This window comes from Eleginops maclovinus, chromosome 5 (assembly GCF_036324505.1).
Source record: "Eleginops maclovinus isolate JMC-PN-2008 ecotype Puerto Natales chromosome 5, JC_Emac_rtc_rv5, whole genome shotgun sequence".
NCBI classification, from domain to species: domain Eukaryota; kingdom Metazoa; phylum Chordata; class Actinopteri; order Perciformes; family Eleginopidae; genus Eleginops; species Eleginops maclovinus.
In genome coordinates, this window is record NC_086353.1 from 10,806,913 (window position 1) to 10,833,115 (window position 26,203).

Sequence of the window (26,203 nt, forward strand, 5' to 3'; positions counted from 1 at the left end):
GTTTATTTGGAATTGTGTGGTATTTATTTTTTGAATTTTTACACACTTGGAGAATCATTTTAACCTAAAACTTGACAAAATAATCTTTCAGTCTACTCAGTACCTGATCTCCTTCACCAGATACATTCTCGTACATTTTTCTTTGCACTTGTCCACTTTTTTTGTTAATCTTGGCTTCAATCAATAGAATCAACAGCATATCCTAATTATACTTTTTAAGACAACATGGTTGATGATGAAGTGAACATTTAAATCTTAAGCACCCCCATACGCCCAGAGGAAGACCATGTGAGTTGATATAAAGCTCTAGAAAAGGATAGGAACTTTGGAAAACATGGAGCTGATAGTGAGAAATGTCCAGAAAACTACCTGTGTCATTAATTTTCGTCATATTTTTGACACTTCCAAGAAGATTGAGTCTAGATCAGTTAATGCATTTTATTTGGGAGTGGAAACCATAAATGTTTACGCACTAGAAAGAAATCCAAGTGAGCATTCCGATCTCATCCCTAATCCAAGACTCATCTGCTTATCCTCAAGGCTGACTCAGTTCAATATGGGAAAACTTTCCAAAGCAAGGTAGGGAGCGCCTCCTCCCACAGGGCTCTTCTTCAGATACTGCTGGTTTGTAGAAAAAAAAGCAGAAGAAATGAGCCATACTGATGGTTGATAAAGATATCCAGTGTCTTCACGAATGAGGAAACGCTCTCCGCCTTTTTCCTGCCTGAAGGGCCAAATTAACTCATCTAATCTTCTAATCATCTAATCTTCAAACACTGTTTATTTTTCTCAGTCTCACGGCCGCCAATCAGTGTTGGCCGACTGCATTCAGCTATAATACAACGGGTTTAAAATCTTTAGGTTACATTGTCGGAGCAGAGTGATTGCCTTAATTGCAGAGGCTGTGGGATTAGTATGAATCACAGTTATGGAGGAGCATGAGTTAGCCCAGTGTAAGCTTTGTCTCATTGTCTAGCACTGACAGCAGCGGCCCATCCCTGTCAGCCTGGAGGCCAGCAATGCACAAGACAACCTGCAAGGAGTTATGTGAACCCTAAACACTATGGATCTGCTAGTCCCATAGAAACCAAACTCGCCAAGTAAATAGACTGGAGGTGATGTCTGACATGAGCAGAGAGAGCGCTTGTTTAGGGAACATTTGGAGATCTGTCTCGCGTGTTTCCGATGCGCGTCCTCTCCGTGTTTGTGGAAGTGTGAAGCTCTAGGCAGAGGAGACAGGCTTAGGTAATGGCTGGAAGTAAAACAATAGAGAGCAAAAACCTTATTATACTTGGCTTTGAAAGCCAGGTTGATGGCAGGGAGCTGGGCTGCGGTTTCAAACCATTGCAAAATTGATTCACAGCTAATACTCGGAGGAGGAGTCTCAAAACATTCACACTGTGATTATCAGATCAGACGCTGATGTCAGAGAAACATCAGACACTTGTTTCAGTAATCCTCCTTTACTTTGAAAGGAAACATTGCTTGATCAGTCAAACACAATACATTTAAACACCATTCCCACTGATAGCCCTTCAATACAAACCAAACGTTGCCAAGTGAAAGCAGAGCTTTTTGCTCTTCCTGTTGAGGAAACTGTGAATCCAGTTAGTTCCAATCATCCTCCCGCTCAGAAGAATCTTTTGCTATCGTGCCACTGCATCCGTTCACACACGAGGTTCCTGACTATCGAGGTGATGAATCTTTGCCAACGCTGTCAGCTCAAGTTGTTTAGACACTTATGTGTAATAGAAATGTACAAGACGCATTCAGTGTCTGGCAAACTATCCTGTTATTTTGTATTATGTTGTCACACAGCGAAGCGTTGTTTGGACTTAAGTTTGCACGGATGCTGCTCCGAGCATCACATCGCTCCTAAAGCTGTCAGTCCCTCACGCTATTAAGACAGCTGCTCTTAGTGGGTATTGTTCAGTGGGGAGCTGTGGGGACCTGACAGGCCTGAGGAATCTTTTTTCACCCTAAAGGGCCTTTCAATGCTATAGCCCTGAATAGGACCTGCCATTGTCATCCTCCACCCATGGCATTTTTATGGCATAGCTGACATACACAAAACACACTCTCGTCAGCCCCTGCGTGGCTCCAGCCGGGATCCCTTTATTCCTGCACTGTATGTCAGCTGGTATTTTCTCATAGACACAAATTGGAGGAGATCTTTCCAGGCAGGGCCACTTTATCTTGGAATTACTCACGCAAACACTCACATGGAGAAACACACTCTGAGAGCGATGGACGCACAAATGAAGACAGATGGGAAGAGAGGATCTCTCTCACGCAGGTGCACATGCTTTCACACACACACACACACACACACACACACACACACACACACACACACACACACACACACACACACACACACACACACACACACACACACACACACACACACACACACAAACACACACACACACCTTTTCACACACACACACTGCTCTACACACTCCACTCAGACAAAAGACCCTTGATTACTCAGCAAGTGGATGCATCACTGATCACAGGCCGTCCCTTTTACAAACTGGCCTATTATGCGTTCTCAGCGTGGGGTGGAAGTGTTGCAGGGGCCCGAGGCAGTGTGTTTGAGAAGGGCTAAAGGACTTTGTGTGTGTGTGTGTGTGTGTGTGTGTGTGTGTGTGTGTGTGTGTGTGTGTGTGTGTGTGTGTGTGTGTGTGTGTGTGTGTGTGTGTGTGTGTGTGTGTGTGTGTGTGTGTGTGTGTGTGTGTGTGTGTGTGTGTACATGCACTAAGGCTGAGAAGTGCTCCCATGCTGCGCTGCCTAACGAGAGGGCAGGTCAGCCATTAAATGGGCACTAATGCGGGAAATTGGAGGCCATTAGGCCTTTCTTTGTTGTTGTGCCTCTGTGTGGCTAGTTAGACTCTTGAAAAAGGAAAGGCCTTATTAGCCCCCACATGAAGACAGAGAGTGAATATATGGGCCATTTAGCTCAGCATGGAGCAGGCTGGCCTGCTGCTGGAGGCTGCTGCACAGTGTAAGGCCGTGTGCTCATGAATGTAATGTACAGCTGATGGTGTTAATGTGTCCAAGGCTTTACAATCAAATTAGGGAGTTTCATTTGTCTGTTAAAGTTTGCAGGCTTTATTTGTGATCAAACGTACTAGATAAACAGTTTCAGCCAGCTTTACGTTAATTCCATGTATTCTACGTACGTTCCACATTTTATTCTTCTGTAAGATTTCTCAATTTTCCCCAATAAAATCGAAAAAAGGGATGAATAATATTAAAAGTATTACTATTTCAACAACAAAAAAATTAAATACTATGCTTTAACTTTAAATGGCAATATACTGTAGACCACTGTTATTTTATGGCTTCTTTCAAGTTGTCCTCGTAAGTTGCTTAGACATTTAAACAGGAAAATAAAAGCAGAGATCTTAGTAATTACAATTATACACACTATTAAATCACAAAAACCAGAAACATATATCTTCAATACATATTAAAAAAGGCAGGCAATCACTCACATTTGATGAATGCCTGTATAGTAGTTCATTCAGGCTAATTGACCATTTATTTTTCAGTACTTTATAAAAAAGATTTCCATTTATATATTATTTTGTGCATTCACTTCATCATGAGTGATTGTTCTCACACTTTTCGCATACTTTCTTTAAGGAGATACTGTATATGAAATTGCACACTGCTCTGCTGGTGTTTACTTTTCCGTCTACTGTATATCCATTGCTTAACACTAACCTTCGCTCCACTGCTAATAGCTTCATGAGGGATCCCTGCTTGCACCGAAGCGCGGCGGTTCTCACAGTTCTGTAATTGCGGCGGTCGGTTAATCAGACTTCATTTTATCACCCACTGAGAAAACATGCGCCGCAGACTCTGCATGCAGTGGGAATTGCATAATTTCAATACATTTGAGAAAACATGGGAGTGTTAAATTATGAAATATAGAAAGGAGAAATAGATAAACAGCATGACTGATGTGAAAAAAAGGTCAGAAAAGTGTAAAGTCTTTTTTTATTGCAGACTGGAATCTGTCCACTGGAAATCAGTCCTCAACACATATTTATTCAGCTTTTGATAACCCTGCAGGACTTATGAATATTCTGTATGACTTCATCTCAATTAGCCAAGTCTCCTCTTGTCGAGGCCTTGGATTTAACAAGCAGCAGGCTGATCTCTTCCCCTTCTTCTGTCCACCTCATCTTTTCTTTCTCCACCTTTTTTCCATCCTTATCACGCTTTATATTTTTCTCACTCTCTCTCTCATCATGGTACAGTGTTTCTGTGAAGCAAACTGCCTATTAAAAACACAGCGGCTGTGAAACATGGCCTTCTTTGGGAGCAGCTGAGATCCAGAGTTTAGTCGGGGTCATTAGAGAGCGAGTCAAGGGGGCTAGAGAGCTCACTGGGGGCTAAAGTGCTGCGACTAATTGGCTGCAATAAAGGAATTAAATTAGCCAGATATAATCTCTGCAGTGGGCTTCATCCTCCTTTCCCTTCCCTTTTCCCTTTTTCCCCACTCTCTCACACCTCTCAGTCCATCACCCCATAGTTTCATGGCATTCCCAGGGTGCTCCACAATATACACTCTGACCATTGTTGACCTTAAACTCCCCACACACTTCATACATCCTCCACGACACCGGCATAATCACTCTCTCCCAGCTTTCCTCTGTTGGCTCTCTGAATTTATCTGGGTTTCTGCAGAGATGCGGTGATGAAAATAAAAATTCTTCCATAATCTTTTGTAAAAGCAATGTTGATAATCTGAAAGGGGTACATTAGTTAAAGATGACAGTCTTTTATCCACCTCAGAAAAAGCTCACATCATGCGAACAACATCTTGTTCTTTTTAAAAATGACAAATCCCTTAATTTGTTATAATGGTCTTGAAATATTTTTTTTTAAATAGCTGTCATAACAGTCCTATTTTTATTTGATTTGGTTTGACTACATATTCTTCTTTCTGTGTCTTTGTATGCACCACATATACAAAAGCAAATTCCTTCCTATGTGTAAACCTACTTGGTAATAAAACCGATTCTGATTCTGTTGTTTCAACCTGTTTAAGAATAAATATCTTTCTCTTTTTTCAACCAAAAACGTTTTGATTAAATTTGCAGAAAAAAAGCAGTTTGTTTTTATCACCGCTAGGTCAATGTTTTGTGTCCTGTTCATCCTGATTTTATAAACGTATCTTCGATAATACAAACTTATTTGTGTAATTAAATCTTGTTTATACAGTCTGTGGTTATCTTCAGATGAAATGCAACAAATCTGTAGTGACAGCATTTGAGAAAGAGCACACATTTCCTGTGTCTGCAAGAGGATAATTTTACAGCAATTTCACATATTGTGTCAACAACTTATGAAAGACAAGTTATTTGCTTATTTAAAAGGATTAATTGAGCTGGTAATGGTGAATGACGTTTATATGTAGCCATAATTGCATCTAAAAAAAAATGTCGAACCCACAACACTGAGTAGAACGCTCCATCTATCATCTCAATGCCTCAATTAGCTCTGATTTTATTTGGAAAGTCCCACCTTTATTAGTGTCTGGATAAAAGCCTGTATTGTTCTAAATTATAAGAGGCTAAATAAACAGTTGGCATAAAACAGATTTGTTGGCTGATTTAACTGATAGCTAAATATACCATGATTACAGAGAGAGCATAAATATATGTTATTTCACATCACTCTGTGTTTTGGTTCAGCAGTTATTACGGAGGCATTTAAAAAAAGTCAAATTCCTGAGTTGTTTTTGGAGAAACAGTCATTATCGGCAATAGACGATCATAGTGAAATTCCACTGCGGTGAATCACATCGTCTTTATGGTGCGGTCCGACATCACTCTAACAAGAGACACTACAGTCAGCTGTCACCGGCAGAGTGTTTTTAAATCAATCCTCCCTCAGAAAGTATCAACACTTTAATAATCCGGCTGCAAAATGATTGTTTGTGTTGTCTGCACTCAAGAAGAAATCCCAGACATTAAAGGATAATACCTGGGTTTTTCTGTCACTTCATGCCAATTTTTATTTGTCATCCCTCCACCTAATGTTACATTTTTCCGGCTGCTTTTAGTTTATAGTCAACTATGTCTGAACTCATTAACCTCAATTCATCCTTTTAACATTTTGAAAGAAAGGAAAACTTTCATGATATATAATATATATTGCATTTTGCTTAGAATATATTTCTAAAATACGTTATATTTTTGAAATAATATCACTACTTTTACTTAAGAATATAATCTCCCATGGGTGCCCTTAAATAACTTGATACCTTCAGGAAGTAATGAGTCTTTTGCACAACTTTGTGGCTTGACAAAAGTTTATACTATATTTATACATCATTTTTTTAAAGGTGAAAATTACCCACCTTTTAATACCTGTGTCTGTTCAGTGCTTCACAAAGGAGATCACCTGTATGTAGTACCACGATTTGACTGGACTGTGACGTAGTTGGGTGCAACGAAGAACTTGATTCTGGATAAAACACAGCACATTTCAGAAAAGGAATTTTGTTAGTCAAGACTGCAAAACCACCAAAAAATCCTTACAACCGAACCTCAGTGACTTCTTAGAATTGTGTTTGTAGATTGCATATCGCCTGTGCTACTGACACGATCATGCACATTGGTTGGATTTCTATAATGGATCCGCATGGGGTTATTCCTTACCTAATGTTTGTCAATTTCAAGCAACAAACCAACCAAACTAGTCCCGCATGTGAGATATATTTCACTATCAACTCCCCCAGAGAGAGAAAGAGAGAGCGAGCAAGAACTCAAGGCTAAAGAGCCAGAATGCAGCTCACCAGCCTAGTACTACTGTGTGTGTGTGTGTGTGTGTGTGTGTGTGTGTGTGTGTGTGTGTGTGTGTGTGTGTGTGTGTGTGTGTGTGTGTGTGTGTGTGTGTGTGTGTGTGTGTGTGTGTGTGTGTGTGTGTGTGTGTGTGTGTGTGTGTGTGTGTGTGTGTGTGTGTGTGTGTGTGTGTGTGTGTGTGTGTTTTTATATGAGGGGATTGGGGGTGGGGTTTTTCAGACATCCATAATTTAATTTCATGCACCATACACTACAGGGGTGTATCAAGCTGTTCCAGATATTTTGGGGCACAGTTTTTTCAAAACATTTAAAATAAGTCATAGTGAGTTCTACTTCTTTAACCGTTCTCTCTCTCAGAGGGCGCTCAATATTTTTTTCATTTTGTCCTGAGGGGTTTTCAGAAGTTAATCTGATTACTTTTTGGGGCGCCCATAGGATTAAAAGTAAACTGTCCGTGTGTAGACTCCGCTTGGTGTTTGTTTAAAAGCAGAATAGCAGAGCTCCTGCAGCTCCCCTGCTCGCGGGCGGCGGTGTTGGGTTATGGTTCTTCGTCCTGTTAGGGTGAGCGGTGGAGGTAACGGCGGTGGGGGGGCTGACATCTCTTGCTAGCTGTGGAAAAAGGGCTGCAAAATATTTGTCAGAGCCTGTGACCTCCAAAGACCTAAAAAAAGAGCAGACATTTCTATTTGAAAGGAATGTTGAAGACAGTCTGAGTGTGGATACTTGTATCTAAAAATGTCTGAATTGTTAGAATAATACAATGAGCTTTCCCTTTTCAATTATTTGTTTCTACATTTCGGGCCTTTACTTTAGGTGTAGTGAACAGCCAGCTACAACAAATCCAGCATGTGGATTTAGAGTAAAAGTGGCAGAGATCAGTTGCCTGAGTGTCTCTTTAGAACAAATTGAGGCTGTGACCGACATCACTCAATTACTCGGCTTATCGTAAGTACGATGAGCTTAACCTCAACCTCCAGCTCTGTTGCTAGAATTTACTCTCTAATTGGCCGAGGGAAGGCCGCATCTGTGCTGCTACGAGACTGAGGTCAGTTGATAGATGCTGGGAAACTAATTAGCGAACTTTTTCAAAACACACTAAGATCCTGCTCTGAGGCCCCATGTTTCCTAGGATGAGCGGAAAACCATAACACAAGATAACCAGATCAGCTTCCTGTGAGATTCTGCAGTAGGTTAAGAAAGCTGTGAGACTCTATTGCAGCTTTTGTCATTTCAGACAGTGGTGGTGCACTTTACAGGAGGTGTTGAAAAGCTTTGGGTAAGCTTAGCTTTATCCAGCTAATTCAATTACTCTTGTTTTAAAGGTATCAGTTCACACTTCTTTTTACTGCTCACCTGGGGGGCGGTTACAGACTCGCTAATCCAGCCTGAAGCAGTTAACCTGATTGAAAACAGAACAAACATTTTAAGGTGTCCTACTATGATGATCTACTCTTTGTTGTCAATAGTTATCAGAAATAAATCCAGAAGATTATGGTTTTGTTACTGAAATTCTGATAAATAAACATTTAGAGGTATTTACTTCCTTTTTTTCCCCCTAGTTCTTTGTTGTTCAACACATATGCAATGTAGTGCAATTCAAAGTGAACTATAAAAACAAACCTTCAGTTAAAGTACACCTGGTGCTAGTGTGTGTTTTGTGCCTGAATGGAAGCAGTAGCTTTTGTTTGCTGTGTGTGAGCTGATTGCTCCGCTGAAATGAACTACAGCTTAGCTTTTGTGTCTCCTCTGAAGGCCGGAAACCCTGATTCCTGCAGGTTTTGTCCGCTTCTCTTTCTCTCCGAAACCAATATAGTGCATTTTGTTGAATCAGATAAAAAAAAAAGCCTCATATGTTAAGTTTCTGTCATTTTAGAGGTGGATTAGTTTTAACGAAACACCCTGTTCCATTTTAGCCTATAGAATAGAGGGCACCAGGAATGACCTCACCATGCTCATGACTGACATGTTTAACGTCAGAGTGGTCCAGTTTCATTGAGAATTAACTCCAAAGGAAGAAAAATCTTCAGCTACTGTTACAGTATAAATGCATTATGCTAATTCTCTACTGCTGTATTAAGCATTTTATGGTAAACAAAAGGATGTAGGGCCGTCTTTTCGATTTGGAAAGTCAAACTGACAGAAATCTTTCCAAGAGCAAATTTATCACAGACGCTTTATTCTTGATGAAAATTTGTAAAATACTAAAATTCCGCATAAGATTAAAAAAATTAAAAACGTTTCATAAACTCTACACATAATTGAATCAACAAACACATACTGATAATTGTTAGCATTATGGTAGGGCTGAATATTCATTATGCATTATTAAATCATGCTAAATAGATGAATAGCATAGCAAACAAAGACTTTTTGAAGGAAAAGGTTGAGACCATGTGTCACTCTTTGCCTGATGGGGAATTATGAAAGGCAACAGGTAACCACCTGAGTGGATAACATTGAAATGTCGGAATGACAAGCAGTAGTTTGTAGGAACGCCTCAGGAAACCACATACGCCCAGACGAGGCACATATTACCTTACAAATCCTCAACTGTTTTTTATCAAATGCAATTTAATTTGGAAAAAAGCTTTGATGATGCAATTTTGTAGAACTGTCTGTGATACACTTGAAATTGTGCCAACAATAAAACATTCTAAAGATATTTTCAATGAGTAAGAGGTATTGTGTGAACAAGCTTACATTACACCCTGTGTCAGTGAGTTTAGATAAAGTGCTTCTTACTTGTCCCCATTATCTGACATAATACCTCATGAAGCACAATACCATCAAACACAATGTGGCTCTCTGCCCCACACCTCCACATCCAGCTCGTCTCTTCTTCAATATCCAACATGCCTCCAAGGCAAACAGCATTTTTCTCACAGGGACAGTGTAGTCCAGCTAGGACTCCCCTCTCTTCATTTAGGAAGGGTGTGAAACAATCTGTATGGTGAATAAGAGACGTGCCTGCAGGTCTGATAGCATGCACTGATCCTCCACCGGCTGATCCCTGTTACCTGCAGGCAAGCGCAGCGATAACTTTTACTAAGGGCGACCTAATCCACCCACAGCCAGCTCAGTGACACAGATCATTTCAGAGCTGTCTGAACCGGGGAACAACTTTATTATTAAGTGATATGGCTAAAATAAATTCCAATTGAATCACAAAATATCTTTAAATTAAAGATAATATGCACTTTTATTCCTCTACCTCCTTTCAACATTTTTGGTGAGACACACACAGTTGGGTTATGGCTATCAGTGGGCTAGAGGGGTTTTCCAGAAGGAGAGAAGCTCTGCTGTCTGAAAGGCTAAAAATATACACAAATGTAAATCGATCCTAAGACAACAATGGAAACAACAGATCTGTGTCACTCTAAGAAAAAGGACAGCTATAGATCCAGTCAGGCGATCCATGGCACAGGAGAGTAAAAGTCTATTCAAGTTGTAGCACATCATATTTTTCCATAAAATGTTATGGAAATATCATCTTCTTGTGTCTCAGTGGAATCAAAAGTCATGTTATTTGCATTGCAGTCATTTCCCTCTGAGGCTTAAGGCCATCTGAAGCAGGGAGGGAGAACAAGCAGAGACATCTCACTAATTAAACCCCTGCCGTCCTGCAGGAAACACAGCAAGCCAAGTCACTACTGATAAGGCTCAGCGCTGCTAATATGTGTGGGGGTACTGTATTTGCATTTAGAAAATATATTGTAATGAGGTCCTTGCAGTGGAGCGTAGGAGTCTCGGGGGACCTAAACAGACCGACACATGCAGGAAAACACACAGAAAAACTCAGGAGTGAAAAGGTAGAGGGAAGTAAGAGTTCCTCTAAAATCATGTGCAGTTGATGGAAAAGGTTGTGCAGAAAAAACATAGGGACCCCAGATAACCCCCAAATACAAACGTACACACACATACAGTACGGCAAACTGTATCAGAAGTGTTGCTGTAAATAATGCATGAATACGTCTGTGGTGGTGGTGGTGGTGGAGGACCGGTGACAGCCAGCCCTAATGAAGTTGGGCATGTCTGCTTCACTCCGCTGCCAGAGAGTCATGAATAAACATCAGCCGGCTAATTAAACTCAGCGCTGGCAACTGTACTCATCAGTAAACAAGCGGCAGCAAGGGGGTCTCACACATGCTCACAGGGATTTGCAAGGAGGGGAGGAATGGTAATACCAGGCCTTCCCTTTATGTTCAGTACAGTTTGGACTCTGGAGAGCAGGCGAAGACCTTCAGGAGAAATACCAGAGATTGAAAGAGTGATGAGTAGATGATTTAGAAAGGGACAGAAAAAAAGACATCTGGAGAGCGGTAGAAAAATGAAGCAGTGTTTGACCTCATCCATGGTGGCTCTGCCTCCAGACAGAATTGAGTGTTGTAAAAATAAAAGATCCTGGAAGTGACAATCCTGTATTATGGCCACAGAAAATTCATAGTTCTGGCACATGTCTACACAAATATTGAGATTTTATGCTTTCCACTCTTTTGTATCTTATTGAACTTTATATATTTAGACATTCTTTGGAAAAGACATCAACTTGGAATGGGATGGACATTTCTGACATTTTTTTCCACATTTTATAGACCAAGCAATTAATGGGAAGCAGATTTTTTTTTTTTTTATGAGAATAATTAGTTACAGCTCTGCTCATAAGTGAAACCCTTCATGACCTATACAACTTCAAATAAACATAAAACGTGTAAATATGATCAGCATCAATGGACTTAATCCTTATGCGTGCTAATTCAACCTTTTCATTGTTTCCTCCACAGCCTGTAACTGTAACCTTCACGCCCGAAGGTGCCGGTTCAACATGGAGCTGTACAAGCTGTCGGGCAGGAAGAGCGGAGGAGTCTGCCTCAACTGTCGCCACAACACAGCTGGACGCCACTGCCACTACTGCAAGGAGGGCTACTACAGAGACCTGTCCAAACCTATCTCACACAGGAAGGCCTGCAAAGGTACAGTGCTCTTCTGGTTTCTCCTCTGGCTGGGGAAAGATTTCAACATACCAGATTTAATAAAGAAGTTTTAAAAATCGCCCTTCACCGTTGCATCACAAAAATTCACCAGGACATACATAGAAACACTTGCACACTTCATACGACTAAGATGATTTAGGTTTGAGAGGAAACAGTTTAAGATGTATTACAGGAAGTGGGGGAAGCCTGCAGTCTTTCCATTCCTGAGCATGTCTCACCCTCGTCTCCCTCTGTCAGCGGAGATGAGTTGGGGGGTCTGTTGGGATTGTGGAGGTTGTGGCGGTATGGGAGGGTTGGGCTGGGTGTTCCCTCATCGACAGTTGAGTTATTTGGCTTCATTTCGGGCGGGGGGAAGGGGAGGTAAGGGGATGACAGGACAAGCAAAACAAACAGAGCTGAGGTGTGAAGTGATCCCCGCTGCAGGTCAAAGTCGAAGGAGAACCCAGGAAGATCGCTGGTGGAAGGGCTGCAGGATGCAAAAGAAAGGAAAAGGTGGGGGTGGGGATGGTAAAGCCAAACTCAGGTTGAGAGGGGGAGCAAGAGAGTGAAAGATGGGAAGTAGGGTGAGGAGAAGAGGAAGAGAGGACAAGCAGGACACACCCCCACGCAGGTGTGCTCGCTACTCAGCGCTGGATGAATCGCCTGCCATCAGCCCTCACCAAAGCTAATAAGGGTCAAAGAAAAAGGAGGAGGAGGAGGAGGAAGAGGAGGGGTGATTGAAAAGAGAGAGGGTATATTTTCTCACCTCTCCTATTGCTGCAGGGAAAGATAACAGGAGCTGAATCCCTGTGCAAACAAGCCCAGAGACACCTCAGAGTCGCTCCAAATAGATACAGCTCTCACACACACACACACACACACACACACACACACACACACACACACACACACACACACACACACACACACACACACACACACACACACACACACACACACAGAATAACATGCATACTTGTTTGAGGGTTCAGAGCGCTGACTTCCAAAGGGGAAATATTAGCTGCCTGCTGACAGTTTAAGCCAGAGTTTTCTCACATCATTCAGCAGGGAGTAAATAAATAAACTGACCAATCAGTCAGTTTGACAGGAGGCATGTCTGAAGAGTATCTGCAGAAGAATCTGATGTTCAGAGTCAATGATGTGTGAAGTTACATGTTTATCTAATCACAACATTTTATTCCGCTGATAAAATAAAAGAGTTGAACCTTTTCCCTTTGCAGATAGTGCTTTTGCCACGATGGCACGCTTCATGCTTCTGTAACATAACATTTATCAACCAAGGTTAAAAAATGTCGGACGTGTTGCATTAAATTCCTGACATCCAGCGACCATATCAAGCACGTTTCATTCTCTGCATGGACACAAATTCATAACAAAGCTCTCTGACTAATGCATCCATTTTATTCTCCCCTCCAGCCGCTCATGAGCGATATCCTTAAACTGACATTAACACCTTCCGTGGCTTTGGGCCCATTCTCCTGTCGAGCAGGAATGCAAACACACATTCATCACGACGGGACGTTGTGTATCATTAACCCCTATCCTCTGCTGTGTCTACCTGGCTGGCTAATTGTGGGGATTTAACCCCCTTTTTTTCTATTGTTTTTACATCCCTTCTCATGTTTCAGAGACTTGATTCTTTCAGCATCCCATAACTCACTTTCATGGGGGTTTGTTTCTCGTAACAGAAAAGTAACATGCCTGCTGTGCATTTCACAAGATTAAGAATTCTTAAGTTTGCACTCGCAGATAAAAGGTACAGTTTACAATACAAAGTAGAGTAGGTAAAAAATATAGAAATTCTATTTATAATTTAGGGTTGTCTAAGTCAATATACAGCAAATACTCTTTGCCCTGTTCTTGTATTCAAGTCTTGTAAACAATTAAATCTCATTTGAATGAGTAATTGATTATATAATTTCCAGCGTATTTCAGATGATTACAGACTGCTTTTCATTACTGTTTAAATGCTTACACGAGGGAGTTTAATACCCACTGAAATGAGAGATGTTGAAAGTAAGCAGGCCTTTGGCTCACCAGAGGAGGACACATCAGTGAATGGTTTTGTTGTACAGCCAAATAGAGTAAAAACCTCACTTCATGTAATGATAAAATGTTTTTACCATACCTAAAAAAAGTCCTGCCTGCAGTAAGATAAATCACTTCCCACTGATTTATATATATTGTGCATCTAATTTGGAAATTTGAAGCTGGCTCTATATTTTAAGTTTATGTACTGCTTTTTGATAACTAGTGCTGCTGATTTAAAGCCTGACAGAAACTCTGCCTCTTCATCTTCATCTTCATCTTTCCTCTATGCCTGGATTCTGTCTCTTTGCAGGCTGAAAATCTCATCTTTTCCTGACTGTCGCTGAGCGAAACCTACTGCTAATGAGAGGTTTAGCTACGGCACATGCAACATTATGTACTTCTACCATGTCTTTACATTTTTTTTAGTATTGTCTATAAACCCTCTTTAAGAGCACTTTTTAAACCACTTCAATATCTAAGAAACAATAAACAAAATATCGTACCAGTTTATTATTCAAATTGTTATATTAACAACAGCTTGAATAATAAATCATATATATTTTTGTCTAAATTAACATTCTCTGCACTTTCTTGAGTTTTAAGATTTGATGTTATTGTCTAAAAAAGTTACTGTTTAGAAACAAGACTCCTCCTTGGCCTCTAAGAGCCTACAATGACATTTTTTCACTCATTTCTGATATTTAAAAGAAAGAAATTGAATTCATAATTGACAAACTTATTGATTTCTTCATCTGTATTGGAAATAGTCATAAGTGACATCTTTTATCATCTTTAATATCATTCTGAATATTTCAAATATTCCCAATTTCACTATAATGAACATTTCATATAGTCATTACATCAGGGTATTTTCATCGTCATTTATAAAATTGTCAGTCTACCCAAACAGTTTTGTTCAATTTAATCCATGATATTTGCCAGAGTGTATGCACCTCTCCCAGCTCTGTGTAATTATAAGCAAACACTGTCCACTGAGGCATTCGATTACATCAAAACAGACTTACAGTAAAGGATCTGTGGTAACTACCTCAAGCTGACATATGATACAAAGCATGAACGGTTTCTTTTGCCAATTAAAACAATTGTGTAAACTATATTTGGAAAGTTACGGATGAAAACTCTAAAGATGTGTGTCATCGTATAACATGCCCTCTCTCTGTTAATAAACTAAAAGTTACCACACACACTGTCTTTCCCCTACGTCAAACACCTAGGTGTGCTGTCAAAAGTCTTGCCCTGCCAAATTCTCTCAGGTTTACCACATCATAACTCAAGATAATTCAATGAAACTCAAACCGCATAACTAATTGCTGTCCGCTTCTCAACCAGCGTGAGCTCTACATTGAAGTGACAGCAATTAAGAGGTTTGGTTATTTATTGAACTTAAAAGAGAGAGGGCCCTTTTGCTGTGTGGCTTTCTGGAAGAGAATGGGCACTGTAAGGAGCGCAGGGCAGGTCGAGGAGCACAAGAGTTTGCTTTTATATGCGTAATACAATCCTCCCCAAAAGCAGCTCATTTCCATAGGAGGCCATTACGAGTGAAAGAGAGCAGCGGCTTACTGGGGAGCGACCCATGCCCGGTGGCTACATTTACACGCCCAAATTTATAACTTCACCCCTCATTGAGTCAGAGGGTAAACACAGCATACATTTCAAGTGGCTCTTGTTTGTATTTTGAACAGTTTGAAGCCTCTGAATAAAACACACTGAGCGTATTTGACAAAGAAATGCATGAGTTTCGAAAAAAGTGATGCGATTGGAGAAGAGATGCAGCACTCTGGGTGGTCTTTCAATACGTATGACGTATAACTGAGATAACAAATCTAATCTACAGTGATAGCTCTATCAAGAGTTTAGTCAGCCGTTTGTCATCCCTGTTTGTGAACCTTAAAGCCTGTCTTTTTAAAAGTTAAACGTTAGTGATTTCCTGGAGTCTATTTGGAACAATGATGAATACACAATACATTTTGACCAAATAATAAGCACTGTACATGATTACTCGTCCTCTGAGGACCATCTCAACCTAATGAAATCAAGCTTGAGCAGGTTGGCGTCTGTTCTGTGACTGACGGATTGAATTCAAACCTTCACATTGAAATCTGAAGATCAACCATCATATAATTTCATCGTTCAGTGGGATGATGAGGAACATATTTTGCACACAGAGGGAAATTAGGCTTTGATTGAGGATGGTCTATTTCAATAAGAATAACATGCTGGAAAACACACTCCCCTCCCCACAGCATATGTCTTCCATTGACACAGTAGAGTTTTTTTATGGACCACATATAAAATGTTTTCTGCTTGGGATTTGAAAAATATAGTTTTTCATGACTTCACTTTTAGCTTTGGATTTCCACGGGGTATGTGTTATATGTGTGAGAAAAGATCCAACTTTTTAGGCTCACTTTGTGGCCAAAAGCTGTTCAGGGTCGCTGAGTATATTATGCTGATCAATATAACAACATAACAAGAGAGACACACCCTCTATTAGATGAACGTGTCATTTGGAAAGCTGTTTATGTACTGTATAGTAGTTCAACAACCCAATAACGCTATCTCTTTCTGCTCTCCAAAAATACTTGTGGAGGAGCAAAAACCTAATTATAATAGAACACAGACTCGGGTAGTTTGGCTTCAATCCAGGGCCAACAAATTATTGTTATTGGCACAGAACACACAATCCAAATGGGGGAAGTTCAGACTTCAAACGCTAGCTTTATGGTAAACAATTGGCAGAGTTCAAAATTCTCACATTGTGCAATCTCAGGCTGAGCCCCGACTGCCTGCCTTTGAAAAAGCCTTCCACTCTCCCCATTAACCAAGAACATTTTTCATTCTTTTATATGCAACTCCCGGCGCCTAGAACTTCTTTCAGCGTTAGAATTTCTGTCTTCATCTAGAAAAACATGACAGTTATACAAGGCTAATCCCTTGGATTCAGTTCTGCTTGTTAGGGAGAAAACACAAGCTCCCTTATGTTTATAAGACACCTACGCTTCTTATCATAAACTGCTGTCAGTTCTCCTCCGAGGAAGTGTTGAGACTGAAAGTGCCTCTTGCTCTCTTGTCCCCATATCTTCGTAGCCATCTGCAGTAGCCATGAAGCAGAGCACACAGCCACTTAACAGTTAAGTGGACACACACTCAAACCAGCAACTCTCACTCACACCTCCAGAGTAAGCCGTTCCTTTAGCCAGCAGGTGGGTCATCCAGCCAGAGAGTCAGACAATTTGTCATCCAACTGGACAGCAGCTCAAGCAGCCAGTTAGCCTTCAAGCACCAAATGTGGAGGAGGAAAGGGAGGCAGAGTGTTTCCCACCTGTACACCATGTGCTGCACGTCTTGATTTACTGGCAGGCTCCAGGCGCTGAGCTGTGGTTACCAGGAAGAGGCTCTTAAAAATATAACCTGAGCTCTCTGAAGCTCCAAGCAGAAGCGCACTTTGCCCTCCTATGCCTCGAACTCCTCTGACATACTCCTAAATTTACAGGCCTGAAGACGTGCAGCACTGGCCTCCACGCTGTTTATTGAGCTTCCTGAAAGTGTGTGTGTGTGTGTGTGTGTGTGTGTGTGTGTGTGTGTGTGTGTGTGTGTGTGTGTGTGTGTGTGCTGTTCCTGTGAGCTAGACACAGCTAAGCAATGAAAGCGATGACAGATAGGTCTGATAAAGGAACCAATAGATACACACACTTTTAGGGAGGCTTTTCTGAGTCTGATAAGAGCGACGAACAGCAAGCACACACACACATACACACACACACACACACACACACACACACACACACACACACACACACACACACACACACACACACACACACACACACACACACACACACACACACACACACACACACACACACACACACATGCACACACACACTTAGGAGAGATAAGAGAAACAACAGAAGCTGTATCACAGGAAACAGGCAATAGAGATAAAAGCGTGAGAGTGTGTGATAGAAAGGAGGTCTGCTGAGACCAAAATGATGGACTTAACCCACAGGATAGAGTTGTCTTGTAGCACTTTACTTGACAAATCTCAACTAACAACAGCTATGTGGTTTCCAAGAGTCCGAGGTCAATCACAAAGAGGACAGATTCTGTATTTAGTTACTACTTTACAGCAGCAGTTTTCCCTAAGGCCCTGCTGTAATGTGGATCTCCCAGAGAGCGTGTCTCACATGGATGAATAACAACCAAATCAACGCTCTATAGGTCAAAGTAAAGATAAAGAACACATTTTAGCTTTTTTTCAGTCGAAATTTCCAAGCAATGTCTTCTTACAGTCAGATTAAACCATTTGAACTATTGAAATAATTCACAGTGGTTTAATAGTTATGCATAAGCTTTACTGCTAGTTAAAACCTGCTTTGACAGGTTTAGATGGAGGCTATTTTACTTATTGTAATGCAATCGTCTGAAACAGACAGATTGCTGTGAAGCTGTAATTTTGTACCGTGGGTTTAAACAATCCGTGCGGTTAAAATCAAAACTGGCCTAACCACTTAATACTCCCACAAACCTTAAAATACATGATTCAGATACGCCTTTGAAGGCTTTTCAGAGTGACAAGTGACACAACGCAGAAATCTTCAGGGAGGGGCAGCAATGGAGCCCAGTCGGCCCGACCCTGAGGCAGAGAGTCAGCAGCATCACTGGTTTTCCATAGGAAATAAACACTAAATATAACACTCATGGGATGAGGAATATAGTGGTGAGAGTTGCGAGACAAATAGCGCTTTTTAGGTTTTGAAGGTTTTTCAAGTAAATAAGTGGAAATGTTGATAGATTATCAAGACTGTTCTGGTCTGTCAGGATTTACTGTAAGGACCAAAAATAGATGAAAAGAAACATCTCTCAGACAACTATTATTCAACACCGACTTCTAACTTGACAGGGGTTTGGCTGTGAAATGAATTAGGGCTTGGATCGGGGAAAGCAATTGGAAAATGATTACATTCCTGAAGCATGTGTGTTCGATAAACCCCCCAGTTTGGGAGGAAATGTGACAGACGTTTTGGGCTCACGTTCAAAGCCCGGCATTAATCAGAAACAGGCAATTAGGATTATCCTCCATTATTTTATCTTTTGGTAAACATGCTCAGCCCTTTCTCTTTACCTCACACATACAGCTGCAGTCCCACAGAGCGCTCGCACTGGCTGGCATACACACCAAATCAGAACATCCATCTCACACTTTTCTAACTGAAGATAATGCTGATACTGTATTTGGCAGCTTTTGTTTTATGTGATACTTAAATGCTAATTAGCTTATTAGCTAACAATGTCAAGAAATGTCTGTAGACTTAGAGGATGTGTTGCTCTTTTAGTCATGATGCCACAGTCTCTTCAAAATGAGCGCTGTGGTAAGTCCTTTCTCTCTGTACACGCCTCCACCTCTCTCTCACCACTCTATTATTGTTGCCTCCACTGCTGTGTACCCACCTGCACTCTTTATTTATACTATATGTTTGTATCTCCTCACATGCGTGTGTGTGTGTGTGTGTGTGTGTGTGTGTGTGTGTGTGTGTGTGTGTGTGTGTGTGTGTGTGTGTGTGTGTGTGTGTGTGTGTGTGAGAGAGTGTGAGTGTCTCTGTGTGTGTGACCACTCACTGTGCCTCTCTTTCTTCCTCTGTTTCCTCACAGCATGTGATTGCCATCCCGTGGGTGCTGCTGGCAAAACCTGTAACCAAACCACAGGACAATGTCCCTGTAAAGACGGCGTGACTGGTATCACGTGCAACCGCTGTGCTAAAGGCTACCAGCAGAGCCGCTCGCCCATTGCCCCCTGCATAAGTACGTGGAACCCAGTCTTCACCATATCTGCCTCACTTTAGGACAAAAGGGAGGGACACACGCATGTGCATACTCAATATCAACGCATACAATAATTTGCTACACACACAAACACACACACTGTAAGAGCAGACTCTCTAACAATGCTTGAATCCTCTTTTCTTCAGACAAGTGCTTAGTGTCCGACGGTTTTCTGACCAGTAAATCTGCCAGCTTAAATAAACACACCATTAAACTGAACCTCAAGGTTATGGTCTCGGCTTGTTGCTCTCCATACATTTGAGAAAAGACCCAGAACTGTTAACACCATGTATCTCTAAGCCCCAAACTGCATTAGTTAAGTGAAGGAAGCGTTGGGTTTAATTACAAAGTCAATCTTGTTCTCAGCATTAATTTCCCATTGTATTATCCCCAGATAAAGACTTTTATTATAGTAAAATGGTGAAGAGATGTAGTTTAACCTAAGAGATGGCTCTCACTTAAAGCTTTGTAGAATTAAGGCCTGATAGAAAATGGCAAAATCACTGTCTTCTTCCCAAAGAAAAATACATTTTAATTGGAGCTCTTGCCATTGTAATTAGATAAAAGGGATTAAATACTTATAATAAATAGATCTCTACATGGAATTGCATGGCTATATATATATATATAATCAACTTTTAAGCTAGCTATCTTTGATTCCTGTGAATGCCAAAAAATGTAGTGATCCATGTGTGATGGAAATAAAACTCCTCCATATGTGATATAGTCAATTCCCCCTGTTAGATGGACAGAGCTGGCCAAGTTTCATTTTAATACAAAGTCATATTATATCTTTGAGTTCGTATACACCTTCCAGCACTGTCAGCCATAAATCTACACGAGTCAATTATGAGAAACAGGCTCATTATTTAAACTGGCCGCGTGGAGGCTGAATGCTGATAGAAGACTGTTGATCAACAACAACATCAGCAGAGGGACCTAAGGGTTTCAGGCGCTATTGTTTTGGCAGCAATTGCTTTTCTTGTCATTATATTAACCAATTCGTCATGGGAGAAGGCCTCATTATGTCCACAAGTCAACAAACAAGCCTACACATCATTCCACAGATTCTGATTTATGATGACAAAATAGTTGTGTACGTTCAGAAAGCAGGAAGCAGGTTTGCTCAATCCCCGCTGAGGAAATGAGATTTTACTTGATCAAAAGACTTGATTCTTTCTTGATTCCTTCATACACACAAAGTCTCACCTTTGCACAGCTGAAACCACCACTGTTGTGCACCTCTTTCTTTGCATGCGTCTGTGATAAATGTCTGCAGTTTTTGTCCTCCCTATCCCCCCATCTCCTCTGTACAGACCTTTTTGATGAGCCCCTTCTGTCCCTCCTGCCCACAATAAAAAAACGGCATTATGTGTTTTTTATATCTTCTGTTGCCATCCTGCTCCTTTGGAGATAAGAGGGCCCTTCTTCACGCATGGTGTCTCTGAGTGTCAACTTCCTACCCACTAGTGAATACAAGAGTATGAAGGAGTGCTGAAAGAATCAAGCCTTTGGACAATCATACTGGTCTGTTGAAGTTGTAGTAATTTTATGAACATCCAACAAATGAAAAACAGTAATTGGTCCGATATATGGTTTTGAAAGAAATGTGTAGATATGGAGCTTTGGCAGAGCTTCAGCGAAAACATGTTTTGAGGAAGATTTGATGGGAACATAACTAATAAATATGATATAAAGGGTGTTAAAGGAAAACAACTTCCTGACTTCATTCATTTAGACATCTCACACTTTTTACCCCCTGATTGTACAAGTTATTGCGTTGCCACAAGACAAGTTTATTAGAAAGTAGAAAATGACACCAGCACACCACACATTTCGTTTCGACTCTATTCTATCAGATATAACTCTGTCTGAATAAAGAAATAAACATTATTTGGTCAATAGAGTATTAAGCAATTTTGTTGCCTACTATCAACTAAAAAAGCTTGTCAGTTGGATAAAAAAAAATGTGCACATTTACACACAACATGCATGCACAGTATAGATGGATGCATACAATAATGATACTGATCTTTCTTTGTGTCTATGTCATGTTTTCTCTGGGAGTAGAAATTCCTGTTGCACCTCCTACAACCCCATCAAGCAGTACGGAGGAGCCATCAGGTGAGTCAAACATTTGCTTTTTATCTATATGCTTCTACCCATACGAATAAGCACTTCTAGCTTTGAGAGCAAAATGTGGAAGATGCTTTTGAACTTTAAATGGAAATGGGATTTTTCCCTATTCCACAGTTCCACAATATTATTGCACAAATGTTAAAACCGACTGCTGGGTAAATTGGATCCCTCTTGCCTTCCTCCTCCTTATTAAGGCTTCATGAATATTAACTTTATTAGCAGCAACCCTGGGAAGTGCCTTTAATCTCTCACACTTTCACAATTAATCAGTCTAACTGCGGCACAGTGGGGTGTTGGTCCAGCGTGCAGCACGGGGGCCTGACAGTTTGATTTTGTGATTTTTCATCTCTCCAAACTCCCTCTTTCTGAGGAAGTGAAGTGAGGAAAGGACTGATTGAGGTGAACTGGGTCTTCATACCATAATATTGTTGGGTTTATGCTCATATCTATAGTTTAGAGGTATGACATCAAATCAATACATTGTCAGAAAGACTTATAATAATAAATGTAGCGTTTTATCATGGTAAATGTTTTTTTATATACTTTATTTCACATGCCAGCTCACTTCTGATTGGTTTGAAGTGATTAATGCAGTTTGACCACTTTTCGGGTTTCAAGGTTTCTAATTTCAAGCAAATGTATTTGTCAAATGTCTGGATATTTATTAGAAGTTGCTGTTGTTCTTTTCATTTAAATTATATGGGATTCTTGTATTACAAATATAAATGGTAAATTATAAGACACGCATGTTGATGGTTATTCAATGTTTAAATAGTTATACTGTAAATCCTAGAGATGAGGCAAAAGAGCGTGCATTGTGTGCTACAGAAACAGACATACCTGTACAAACCCTGTCTCAATAAGTTCCGCATTGTGTCTTTTGACCTCATGGTGGAAAAAAGGGAGTCATCTGGCTCATGGCATGTTTGCTCTGTCTCACCCATGAAGTTGCTGGAGGCCCAAGGTATATGTATATTATGTATGTGAAGAGGTTCCTGCAGCTGTTGTTGGGCCCTCTGAGGAACCCAATGTTCCCCGGACAGCTTCGATTGACAGAGCAGTCAGGAAACTGCTGGTCCCTAACCCTCCTCCACCTCTTTTCTTTTCTCTTTCAGTCTCTTTCACTCTCCTCCACCTCCTCCGTCTCCCTCTGTTTCACGCTTTGTCTTCATATAACACTGTGGGTGGTGCCGAGTTAAAATATCTGGAGTTGCTCCGGGCCCCCTTGTCAGGAATCTGTCCGCTTTTGGGGTGTAGGAAATATTTCCTCATCTCGTTGAGGGATTACTGGATAAGTGAGACAAGGAACCATATTGCTTTATCAACTTGAATAAATGCAAAGTTTATCAGCATATTTATAGCTTTTCTGTTTTATTTCTTCAACTTTGAAATGTTTTCCTGTGCGTAAACTATTCTCTTACCTCTCCCTGCAAGTCACTGTTATCATGTGAAACCTTTGCCTATGGCTACATCCTGGTTTAAGGCTCAAATATTCCCATTGATTAAACCGTGTCATTGAAATAATGTAAACACAACCAGAAGGAGAAGGTAATGACGGGCTGTGTAGCTTTAAAGATAATCTAATCACAGCAGAGAGTTCTGGGAATTCCCTCTCATATAAATAATGGACCCCGAGACTGTTCGACCCAGAGAGGTTGAAATCAAGCAGATTGCTGGATGGAGCACCTTGATGGACATCCTGCGTCGATCATGTCAGAATCATGAGTAGCCGAGTGATGGTCCCGTCGGACCACCCGGGCATGAGGCCCAGAGGATGCATACATTACCCTCTGAGTCTCCTCAGGAGGTTGCAGAGCAAACGCACCTCCTGCTCAGCCCGGTATTCACACAGCTATGATATCACCTAATATGGGATTGCAAACAGATGTGTGGATTTTATCAGAGCATCAGTACAATGTTTTCCATCCCCAATAAAATAACCTGCAAAGAGTAAAGATTGAAACTATTACATTTGTATTTTTAATAATACATAAACATGTATAGTGGTTGACGTAATAATAGGTCACAACACACGTACTCAAGGGAAAGGAGAAGAAGAAAGGCATTGGAGGTAGGGAAAAAAGGATATAGAAAAAAAAGAGGGGAAATTCACACAAAGATACATTAAACATGAATGGAAAGTGAATAAAGAGAGTAGAATCCAACGGAGAACAAGACATTAGGGAAACGGTAAAAAGAGGAACATACTGAAGAAATGAGGTTCGGATAAGGAAGGTCCAATTTGAAACAACCTATGTGAAAAAGTGTCCACACGGGAAGCAGTGTTGGATACCAGGGGGTGTTGGGCTGACAGCTGTGAGGCAGGTGCCTTGTTGCGCCTCAGTTGAACGAAGGGGGGGACCATTTTTGGGGGGGACTGGGGGTGAATTGAGAGCGTGAGGGAAAATGGAGTGGATATTAATTTGTCTCCAGCAGCAGAGCTCTCCCCCTCTCGACCACACGGAGGGCTGGAATGCATGGAGAATACCTCCGATGGTGTGGCCCAGACAAAACACACATTGTGCTGGTAGGTCACGGATGGTGTGAGTCGCCACTCCCACGGGTCGTGACAGAGACGTCTGCGCGCAGCAACGAAATGTGGAGGAGATTAACTGTTGATGACCTGTGATGGCCGCCCCGGCGTGTCAGGATACGAGATGTGAAAGTAACTAATGATGATGATGAGGAGGAGGATTGGTGTGACGATGATGAGGCTCATAAGGGTTCAGTATGATGTGTTTGCGTGTCTTGTCCGAGGCTGGAAGTGATCACAATCTGTGGCGGACCCCTCCTTTGGAATATTTTGGACATGAGTCTTGCTTCACACACCCTGTTCAACTCCACCACACTCCGCATGTCAACGTGGGATCCTATTACTCTTACTTAACAGAAAAGAGAGATTTTACTATGAGCATGGCCAAAAATAGAGCAGTCAAGTGCCAAATTCTCATTATCAATATCAAACTTTCGCATGCAATTTACTCATTTGTGCTCAAAACTTTTAATGACAGAGTTTTTTGGTCTTTCCGTGTCCATGCTTTGGGCAATAACCAACAAAGGTCCCCACTGACTCTGAACCTCATCAGTAACTCATCAGAACTGATTTCACGCCATCCAATAATCTTAAATCAGGTCAAGACCTGTAACAGCCTCTTCGCTGGCTGTTGTCTGCCAGAAAACAAACCATCTTTTACTCTCTTATGAAAACAATGAGAGAAGAAGTGGGGGACTCCTTTTTTCTCTCTGCATCTTTGTTGGAAAGGATCCAAACTCATGGCTCTTGTGTGAGCAGAGGAGAACAGAGCAGGGCAGCACACTGGGCTCCATAATCTAATTACATGCTTTATTTGCCGCAATTTGTTTCTCAATCAGTCTGGTTGAAGGAGAAAGCCCTCCTCCTGGGCCATCATTTACACCTCCTGGTGTTGTTGTTCTGGTACTTCTGATGGCAACAAGCCTCTGTCGCCATGTTCACACTGATTATCCAGAGTTTATCTAGATCTATCATGTAGGGCGCCTATTTGTATCTAGATTTGACTTGCCAGACCCCTTAGGATCAGAATCCATGTACCATTGTACATTCAATGTTATCTGTGTTAACAGCGGCAACGAAATACATATTGGTATTGCTTTGTAGTCCTGCTGTGTGGTTGCATTCAATAATTTTGTTTTATGTTTTTAATTTTTTTAAGGAGTTACAGTACATATTACCTACACTCCAATTAATTGTGTCAACAACAAAGCTTAATATCAGAGCATGCACAGAGCATTGTCTACTGCCATTTTGGGGAATTTTTAATATGTACTCTTAACACCCGCTACTGAACCAAATCAAGGAATGGTTCTGCTTAAGTCCATGGGCAATGAAACCCCTTGGCTCAAATGCATAAAAATCTACAGTACTGTATTCTGTAAAAGCAGCTTTAGTAAGAAGCATCCCAAATGAAAACGATTAGCTTAAAGGGTTGTACAGCACTTTGATGGAAGGGGCAGAGGTCCACCTCTCAGTTACGCACTGCTCAGAGCTCTGAAAGGCAGGAAACAAAGCGCTGTAGTAACTACATCTACTCAGAACACCCAAAGCACATTTTAGCTCAGTGCTACAGGACTGCTCCCACTTCCCCTGCTTGTAACGCGCGCACAAAGGGAACATTTGTCCTCACGGTAGGGGACTGCCTGGCCCTAAATGGGGATCTCGGGGTGCTCTCAGCGGGGCCCAGAACTGTGTCTCAGGGGTACACTAATGGGGAACGAAAGGCTATCAAAGGGAAGTATCATGATGGCATCAAGGGGGGTTATGAGAAAACAAAGCGTCCTTTCCACAGCTCCCCCCTCCATCATTTACATGGTAATCAGATGCAGCTCATATAGACT

At 41.2% G+C, this 26,203-nt stretch overlaps 1 protein-coding gene across 2 annotated transcripts in view; it reads left to right on the forward strand.

Moving 5' to 3' along the window:
• Positions 1-26,203, forward strand: part of ntn1a (netrin 1a) — a 54,979-nt gene that overhangs the window by 18,475 nt on the left and 10,301 nt on the right. Inside the window, exons 3-5 of one of the 2 annotated variants that reach the window (XM_063883958.1) lie at positions 11,606-11,794; positions 19,520-19,669; positions 21,761-21,814. In XM_063883958.1, coding sequence (XP_063740028.1) covers positions 11,606-11,794; positions 19,520-19,669; positions 21,761-21,814 — 393 coding nt within the window. The remainder of the gene's footprint in view (positions 1-11,605; positions 11,795-19,519; positions 19,670-21,760; positions 21,815-26,203) is intronic. The other variant, XM_063883959.1, reaches the window with a different exon arrangement.